Source organism: Laccaria bicolor, genomic scaffold (assembly GCF_000143565.1).
Source record: "Laccaria bicolor S238N-H82 LACBIscaffold_44 genomic scaffold, whole genome shotgun sequence".
NCBI classification, from domain to species: Eukaryota; Fungi; Basidiomycota; class Agaricomycetes; order Agaricales; family Hydnangiaceae; genus Laccaria; species Laccaria bicolor.
Window position 1 is genome coordinate 66,672 of NW_001889915.1, and position 9,234 is coordinate 75,905.

The 9,234-nt window shown below is 48.0% G+C and overlaps 2 protein-coding genes across 2 annotated transcripts; one reads left to right on the forward strand and one right to left on the reverse strand.

Moving 5' to 3' along the window:
* Positions 1-271: 271 nt before the first annotated feature.
* Positions 272-1,938, reverse strand: LACBIDRAFT_332741 (uncharacterized protein; the record flags this gene model as incomplete). Its single annotated transcript, XM_001887347.1, has 7 exons — positions 272-556; positions 607-639; positions 738-900; positions 1,150-1,215; positions 1,313-1,423; positions 1,530-1,754; positions 1,895-1,938. 7 exons carry the CDS (start codon positions 1,936-1,938, stop codon positions 272-274), a joined length of 927 nt encoding a protein of 308 aa, XP_001887382.1.
* A 1,075-nt stretch (positions 1,939-3,013) lies between these two features.
* Positions 3,014-9,021, forward strand: LACBIDRAFT_332742 (uncharacterized protein; the record flags this gene model as incomplete). The annotated part of the gene is made up of 10 exons (XM_001887283.1): positions 3,014-3,064; positions 3,111-3,290; positions 3,511-3,671; positions 4,049-4,198; positions 4,342-4,348; positions 4,566-4,691; positions 4,749-4,868; positions 5,020-7,089; positions 7,186-7,861; positions 7,946-9,021. The coding sequence occupies 10 exons, from the start codon at positions 3,014-3,016 to the stop codon at positions 9,019-9,021; spliced, it is 4,617 nt and encodes a 1,538-aa protein (XP_001887318.1).
* Between the last annotated feature and the right edge of the window lie 213 nt (positions 9,022-9,234).

Consider the following 9,234-nt stretch of genomic DNA (forward strand, 5'->3'; position numbering starts at 1 on the left):
ATAGAGCGGCTGCCAGAAAGGTTGTGCGGGCAACTCGGAGATCATTGATTAACCCTAGCATTGGGTCCCAATCTCTGGCGTGTCACATTTTGGTCACCAACACTGTTTACACCTAATCTACAGGCGCTTTGAGTACATCATCTACACCATCTTCAAATGGTATCATTTTTCTAAGTATGGCTATATCTCGAGAATGGACACATCCTTCCTTTGGCTGACAGATGTGCGCTATCAAGTCATTTGGACCCAATTCCTTTCTTTCGATGAAGATTCACCACATTGCACCAGTGCACACCATTTTGAGGTGGAAGAGGCCTATAATGGGCACCATGAACTGTACACGGCTGCAGGGCATTGATTCCTCTTCCCGGGTCATTTGCAAGCTGCGTAGATGTTGGATGGTAAGGAGGTCTCCAGATACCAGAGTGACCTGGTTCTGTGGGTCTCGTGCACTCGGTGTATGATTCGGATTGCCAAGGTTGTCATAGGTGTACAATGTGAGGAGGGTTCTCCTGGTGTTGCTATGCATCATGATACTCAAGCAGAGGACTTGTTTCTGGAAGGAAAGTTCTTCAATTATGTATGCCGCTGACTTTAATCACTCACAATCACAACTAGGGAGTTGAACTGGTAGTTGTTCTACAACGAAAGAGCTTTTATAGCCAGTAGATATGTATATATTGAACTTAACACGACATTACAAGTTGGAGTATGACAAGTATGCTACGGTGGCCTACCACAGCACAGTTCTGTACTACGTGTTCCATAGCCTCTCCTCTACCAAGTACTGCTGCTGTATGAGGATCTGTCATGCAGCCCAAAAAGGCCTTGGGTTGGGACCCAACGTTAGGGTTAATCAATGATTTCGGAGTTCCCCGCACAACCTTTCTGGCAGCCGCTCTATCGCGAGCTCGAGTCTTAGTTTTGTTTATTTGTCCATCCCATCAATGATCACATCATAATATTTGTCATACTGCTAATAGTATGTAGAGACTCCTCGAGTGATACAAGTGGCTGCATTTTGGAGCCTGGCACTGGGGAGGGAAATTATGTATAGTTACTTGCATGAATATACAGAGTGAATTGTAAATCATGTAAATTATGGTATGGGCCGGTTTTCCCACAGAGGTGGGAAACCACTCTCCTTACCCTGACACTCTCCTGCTGCCTCTCGCACTCAACATCTCCGATGCGTGCTCAATGTCACCAGCCATCCTACACATTCGGATCATCGGACACCGCCCCAATTGACCTGTTGCCATCCCTAAATTGCGTGACAGCACGAAAACCCACCAGGACAAGAGAAACACACGGTCTGGCAAGTTTGTGCACTAGAGAGTGGAATGATGCATTGCTGGTCATGTCTAGGGCTTTTTGGAGCACAGGGGGAGATCTTAGAAGCAGTGGATCCGCTGGGTAAGCCCTAAACTTCATTTGAAATGTTTTCATTTCTAATAATTACTGCTATAACATCTATAGGCTAGTTGATCACCAGCCTCGTCTCCCCACCTCTGAAGTCACCGCATCACCATTTGCCCATCGTTGATGCGGCTCCATCCCTTCCAATCAACCGAGCATGGCTCATGGCCCACATCATCCCATATGAGTGCGGCATTCCAAGTGGCATGGCAGTGTTTTTCATCAACGGATACTGCGCACCAGCGAGTTTGTGCACCAGGGACGAAAGGACGCGTCGACAGATGCGTCTGGGGCTCTTTAGGACATGAGGGAAGACCTGAGAAGTGGGAGATCCACTAGGTGAGTCCCATATTTCATTTAGAACTCTGTCATTGCTAACAACATATGCTATCACATCTACAAATCAGTCACCTCGTCTCCCCAAGTCGCTGGATCATGCGGCTTCATCCCTTCCAACCAACCGAGCGCGACGCACCTCATCTCATGCCAAGCGGCACAAAACAAGTGACATGGTCCCATTTTTCATTTGTTATGGATGCCCTCGACATGTGGGGATTTTCAGGCCAGTGGGATGTAGGAGGGTACAATGCTCTTGCAGAGGGGGACTTTATTATTTATCGAGCCCTTGTTTATTTTGTCCCATATCTCTACTTTGTCCTACATACAGCAATGATAAGAGGAATTGGGGGGAATCCAATGAAGTGAAATGCTGAATAGATGTGATATCAGAGAGAGCACCCTGAGCTTGGCAGACCCTGTAAATTGATCGCAGGGACATGCCAGCTCAGAGGAAAGCAAGGGAAAGCATGGTAAATCGAACTGGTTGGCACCACAGGGCCGTAAATCCTGTAAATTGAGCTCAATTTACAGTAAATTTGTCATAGATAAGTTCTTATCCCTAGTTATCCCTGCTTTTCTGACTTATTTGCAGTCTCTTACAGCAAACCACTTCCTCCATCCCCTCAAGAAGCACCAATTTTTCAGTTTTCACACATCTTCAACCTATTCACACATATTCTCAAAGTTTTAGATTTTTTTTTGCATGTTTAATGGCTCACAGCCCATCAACAAGAAGGGGCATCTGAGCCAGTTTCAGCTAAGCCCCAGATATTGAAACAATGAGTGGCGCAGCTGAGACAAAAAACCCATTTTCGTAGAACACATGGATGGTAAACTATGAGTGCAAAATTTGGGAGGGAACACAAGCAGCGGTTGAAGCGGCGGGGAAGAAGAGGAGGAGCACAGGTAGATGCAACATGCCAGGATCACGTGGTCATGTGCACCTTCCCAAAACAGTAGGTACTCCAGTGATCACCGGTAAATTTGTCGACATATGTCGAAAATATCCACCATGATGATGTCACTATTACCATACATAGACTGGTGCCTGATTACATAGTAGGTAGGTCGACCTCTTGCTGCTGAAAAAAAAAATTTGACCTTAGGTCTCTTTTTTTAATCCTGACACCCCCTTGCTCTATTCATTGACTTTGACAACAAATCCTTCATTATCAGAGTGGATACAGTACTCACAGGTTTTATATAGACATCAAGCTATTCAGTTTTTCATTCTGAATATTTCTATCTAAACTTCATGGCCATTGTGAGGATCCATCCTAAGAGGGAAGCTCTCATGCACCTGAAGGTAAGGCAAAGGTGCAGAAGTGGGTTGTGGCGAAGGTAACTCACAGATGGACAAGGAACTCGGAGTTGGGAACAATGCTGGAGGAGGTACGGTGCTGGAGTTGACTACGGCGTCGGACTTGTACGATGCTGGAGTGGACTATGGTGTGGGAGGAGGTACGATGCTGGAGTGGACTTATGGTGTGGGAGGAGGTACAATGCTGGAGTCGACTATGGTGTGGGAGGAGGTACGATGCTGGAGTTGACTATGGTGTCGGAGTTGGTTGGGTTGATGAAAAGAGATATGTGCGTAGCAGGACGAGTTCTGGGTGGAATGAGGCATATGAGGGGTCGTTGGAAAGGTAGAAGGGAGACGGAATCAGATATAGAGAATGCAAGAGGTGGGGAGACGAAGGGATCGAACGCGAGTGAGATCACGAACTGAATCGGACTCCAAGGCATTGCCAGGTTAGTAACAAGATGGGAGCAAGGCTCAACCGGAGCTGGGAGCTAGAGGCTCAACCACACAGGCCTACCACTGAGAGCAGGGCTCAACCAGGAGATAGAGACGAGAGACAAGGAACAGAGAAACAGTTCAGAGGTGCATTTGTAATATCAAGGATGAGGTAGTGAGTACATGATGAGCTACCTAAATACCTAAGAGAAGGATACCAAGGCAACCAAGGAAGAACAATAAGTACAATAAGGATGGGAGGAGACAAGGGAGCATGGAATCACAAGGTAACAAGACAATAAGGGTTGGGATGGAGAAACAAGGCATCATGGTGAAGGGTTCATCTTGGGAATGTCTTGTCGTAGGGCATGAGTGTGTGTGATATAGGAATGGAAGGGAATGCCTAGAGGCCATAGTCAAACAGTGGTATATAGCTAGATTTGGATATCTTACATAATATATTGATCTTTTGTCTTGAACCACCATCTTGTCAGCAGTCTTGCCATCCTCTTGCACTACATGTAGTGCTTTGTATATCTGTACTTCCTACAGTATGCATAATCATGTTGGGCCAGCTGAGTATCTTGTAACTGCTCATTGCTCACTTATGGGTGTTGATCCCAGATCCACCCATTCTTGCCTCCTCCTTCCCTCCACTTCAGTCATCCACTGCCAACTGACTATTAGTCATGCAAACTACACGTAAGTTACATGACTAAATGTCATGGACCATATCTATATTCTAGATATATATGGGTCCTAGAAAGCCCTGAAATCTAAAATATATTCTTGAGATGTGGACCCTGAAATGTCACACAAAAATTATAATGTCTGTAACAGGTCAGTACCGCTGTGAGTGCCTCACCCGCTGGACTATCCCTTTACCATTAGTACTTTCCACTCCCCGATGCATGCTATCAACTGACGATACTCTTATGCTCGCCATATGTCACTTTTTACTTACTTGTACTACGTCACGTGTTTGTTACCGTTGTACTTATACCTTGTGTTGTACACGAGGAATATCATCTTTTTACACACCTACAATCTCTACTGCTTAAGTTCATAGCCCTACCAATGGCTCTCCTTAAGCACCAGGAGAATAAGGCGTCTAGAGTTTATATCTTCGTCGATCCACGCAATCTCCATAGGAACTGTCCTCGGAGATCGGAATACGGGAACGTCGGACCGTCACGTTTCATGACTCCGAGCGTTTGATCGTTAGCAGAGTCTACACACCTTTGTCCGCTAGGGTATCCTACGGCTTTCCCACTCCTTGAGTGATCACTATGTCAAACAGTGGTTCACAAAGGTGGACACTGTGGGATCGCCGATATACCTAGCCGATAAACCTCGACCTATCCTTGCCTCAGTACAACTCGAATCGGCAACGAATCATAGACGCCGTTAATCGCTCGATCTATCTAGACGACCTTCTCCTCGCCGATTTTCAATCTGACAGACTACAACACCTCGAAGAGAGATCCTCCCCTCACCACTAGGGGAGGTAAGCCGCCCTTCAGCGGAACTTTCAGAGCTTCAAGGCTTTCCGCACCAACTGCATCCTCTTTGGCAAGAGTCACGAAAGCCAGCTCTTCGACCCTACCCCTACAAACCGCCTCAAATTGAACAAATCTACCCGATTCTCTAGAGAAGCACCCCCTCATGTTCCACCCTCTTCCAACAACAGCGGCAGCCCCAAATCGAAAGCGTCTTCTTCTTCTCGTTCATCCTCCTCAGTTATGGAGAGTTCGAGTACCTCAAAGCCCAGTGCCAGTACCTTCCCCACAGCGGCCACAGTCAAGGAAGCGAAGGCTCTGGATCAGCGTATGGGTATGGAAAGAGGATATTCGCTTTCTCCAATGTATAATCTCATAATCGAGTATAACAAGGAGAATGGCGGCAACCTTTCCACCGCAGCTGAAGTATCTTGGATACTGCAAAACCCCAACCTCCATCCAAATCACTTCGAACGAAAGACGGGGGACGGGGTCGACCCCTATACGTGTGTAACCCTGCAGCCAGCAAAGCTGAACCGTATTCTCAGAGCGGTGACTGAACTTCAAATTTTCCTTGACCAGATGGTCCAATTAATCGAAGAGAGAGAGAAAGCATTCTGTATCGACCCCGAAGACACGATGGTAACCACTTTGCGAGGAGGCGAAAGTCGATCACAACTAGTAGTGGCCTACTCCATCCTCTCCAAACGACTGCGCATCGCTCAGCAAACTGTAATGAAATACGAAGCGGAATATCGTCATGCGGAAGTACCCTTGTCCCCGATCTCCACGGTGCCAGAACTTTACGAAGATTTTGCTAGGCTGGATTTGGTGAACGACCGCATGAAGTACATGCTGCAAAACATTCCCCACCATCAGAATCAACTCACCGCGGAATCTCTGGACGCACTCAATCAAGGACAGTCTTGGGATGTAGTTCATCCAACTATGCCGATCCAATCCCTCGATGCGCCTCCTCCGCCTACAGAACTCGAAGGCCAACCGAGGATTCAACCTTCGCAACCCGAACCGCACGAGGAGGACAAGGACGAATGGCCCACCACTTCTCAATGGGACGATTTGGAAATGCTCCCCGGTCAAGGAAGAAACGAAGCGGAAGGCGTGGAATCGTCGTTCGGTTTCCAGACTCCTTTCAGGACGGGGAAGACTTTCTTCGATGTATCAAACGTCTCACAACCGACGTCTTACTTTTCGACCCCTGGTTTCAACACGACGCCCGACGTTACGCGAGGATTGCCTACTCCCTCCCGCACTCAGCTAGGTGATAACGTTCGACAGGAAGCTAACGTTAGCACAGCGTCGAAAACCGTCACCGTAGCAACGAAAACGACACAAGTTAACTCTAACCCCTTTAATCATAGCTCAGGACCTAGCTCCAGCTCGAACGCCCCAAACAACGGACCTCCCAACGAAAGGCCGTCTCCTGGAGGAGTACCCCCTAGTGGAGGGTCCCCTGGAGGTGGTCCCGGCAACGGTGGAGGCGGTGGACCTCCAGGAGGGGGCGGGGGAGGCTCACCTCCGAACAATAGAGGAAGTGGACCGCCTTACGGAGGAGGGCCTAACTCCCATGGCCACAATGGAGGCAATCCAGGAGGCAATCCTGGGGGCAACCCAGGAGGCAACGATCCACCAAACCCCCCAGGGGGCAACGCCCCAGGTCCGCCAACGCCTTACAGGATGTTCCCGGCTAACATCAAAGCCGAGCTAAAGATCGAACAACTGCCAGAGTGGGACGGGAACCACTGGACAGCCATCAATTATTTTTGGCAAGTGCAGCAGCTCGCCTTTTTGGGAGGATGGCTACCGGAAGCGTTAGGATATTGGCTCTGGTTCCGTCTCAAGGAGGGATCAGGCGTACGCAACTGGTTTGTAACATTACCTATGATGCACCAATCTTTCATGTGCTCCCACTACTTGAAATTTCTGAAGGGTATCAAGGACGGCTATTTGGGAACCAAATGGCAGCTTAAGATGAACAATTATTACAACAACCAGACGTTCCGCGAAAGGAACCACAAAAGGGAATCCCCTGCTGAGTTTATTACTCGCCGCATTGTTTACACAAGAATGTTAGTTAGTGTCGACGCAGGGGGGCCACTAGAAGTCTTTTACATCATGAGAAAGGCCCCTATAAGTTGGGGGCCCATTCTATTACTGAGTAACATAAAGGATACGAGCGAACTCTATTCTAGAGTTACTGAGCACGAAGAGGCCCTCCTGGAATCCTATCGAGTTTCGAAAGGCAGGGCCCCCCAGTCCATCGATAATATCGCGATGCAACTAAAGCAACTCGGCTTTGTACAACAGAAGCCTCCCTACCAGGAAAAATCCCCGTACCATGAGAAGCCTGCATATCAGGAGAAGCCCCCTTATCAACGTCGAGCTAATCTAGCTGAGAATCCAGACACGACCTCCTCATCTATGCCTGAAGTCGCAGATACCATTACAACAAATTTTGATGCTGACAAACACATTCTCCGTGAAGCCTATCAAGTACTACAGCAGCGCCAACGACCCCCGCCAAAAGGAGGTTACCCCTTTTCGAAAAACGATCATGTCACTACGAAAATGGGGAAATTACCCCCGTCCCCCTGTAAATGCTGCGGCAGTAAGAATCATTGGGACAAAGAATGTCCGGATTGGAATATTTACCTCGAAAGAGCCAATCGGTCAGTCAACGTGGGAGAAAGCACCCCCATGGAAAACGAAGCGGAGACGACCTATCGTACAGCCTACTCGATCTTGCTGAATCAGAGATTAGGGGGGGAAGTGGTGAACCAGTCGCACCTTGAAGAATCTCTTCAGCAGCAGGATTTTAAGGCGGCATCGCTTCTCTCCGAAGTGAGTAAGTCCAGGGAGCGCGAGTCTAGAAACGTTAGACGCGTGTCGGTGGAGGAAGTAGAGGATGAGAGTTGGACGGAATACTTAGCTAAACCAAAGTCGTCAACTCACGTCCTGGAAGAGATTAATGACGCTGAAGCGTCGGCCCATACTGCTACGACGCAGGAGAGGGTCCCGCCAAACTTCAGGTCTCCTCCCACTACAGACTCTGGAACAGAGGATCCAACCAAGTCCCTCCCTGACCCACCAGTGGTGGAAGCTCGAGTTAAGTTGAAGAAACGTCGTTACACCCCAGCGGGTGCCTCAGCCGTAGGAGTTTCGGTAGTGGCAACTCAGGGATGGGTAGGGTCGACAAGGAATCCGATCGTTGATTTGAGAATGGACTCGTGCGCGGATGTGACACTGATCTCCCAGGAATATTACGAATCTCTTAAGGATCGACCCCCCATTCAAAAGGGATTTAAAATGAATCTCTGGCAGCTTACCGACAAAGACTCGAAGATTCAGGGATACGTCCGATTACCTGTATTCATGAGGTCAATCGAGGGTACGATAGTCGAAACGGAAGCGGAAGCTTACATCGTCCCAAACATGACTGTACCCATCCTCTTAGGCGAGGACTACCACTTGAATTATGAGCTACTTGTTGCACATAAGGTCGATTTTTGTTCGATGATTGGTTTCGCCGGCGCCCTGTACTCAGTGCAAGCTAGAGGGGTCGCCAGGACAAGAGATTTCGACAGACTTCGTCAAAGCGCCTACGCAGACAGGAGCTTCATTAAAGCTAAACTTCATAAGCGCAACAAAGCGAAGAAAGCGCGGAAAAGGAAAAGTGCTGGGATAGAACAACGAACAATTCGAGCAGCTGAGGATTACCGCCTCAAGCCAGACGAGTGCCGTCGAATCAGAGTAGATGGGCACTTTGAGGAAGACCGAGAGTGGTTAGTCGAAAAGAATCTTTTAGCAGATTCTAACGACTCAGCTTTCGTAGTCCCGAATGTGTTAATATCCTCTACTGACCCGTGGATCCCCATATCCAACCCCTCTTCGCATCCTAGGACCATTCGCAGAGGAGATATAGTAGGCTACTTGGTCGATCCACAAGAGCATTTCGATGTGCCGGTAACAGAACACTTCAGTCACCCACTAACAACTGACTATTAGTCTTGCAAACTCCATGAATACTACAGGACTAAATGTCAGGGTGTATATCTATATTGTATATATCCTGGGGCTTGTATATCTCCACTTTTACGTGAATATATTTTGACATCCAATGTCACACCAAATATATTTCTAGTGTGTCACACACCCCAAAATATATTTCTTCACTGAGATGGACACCAAATATATTTCTTATGCCTGGACCCTGAATTG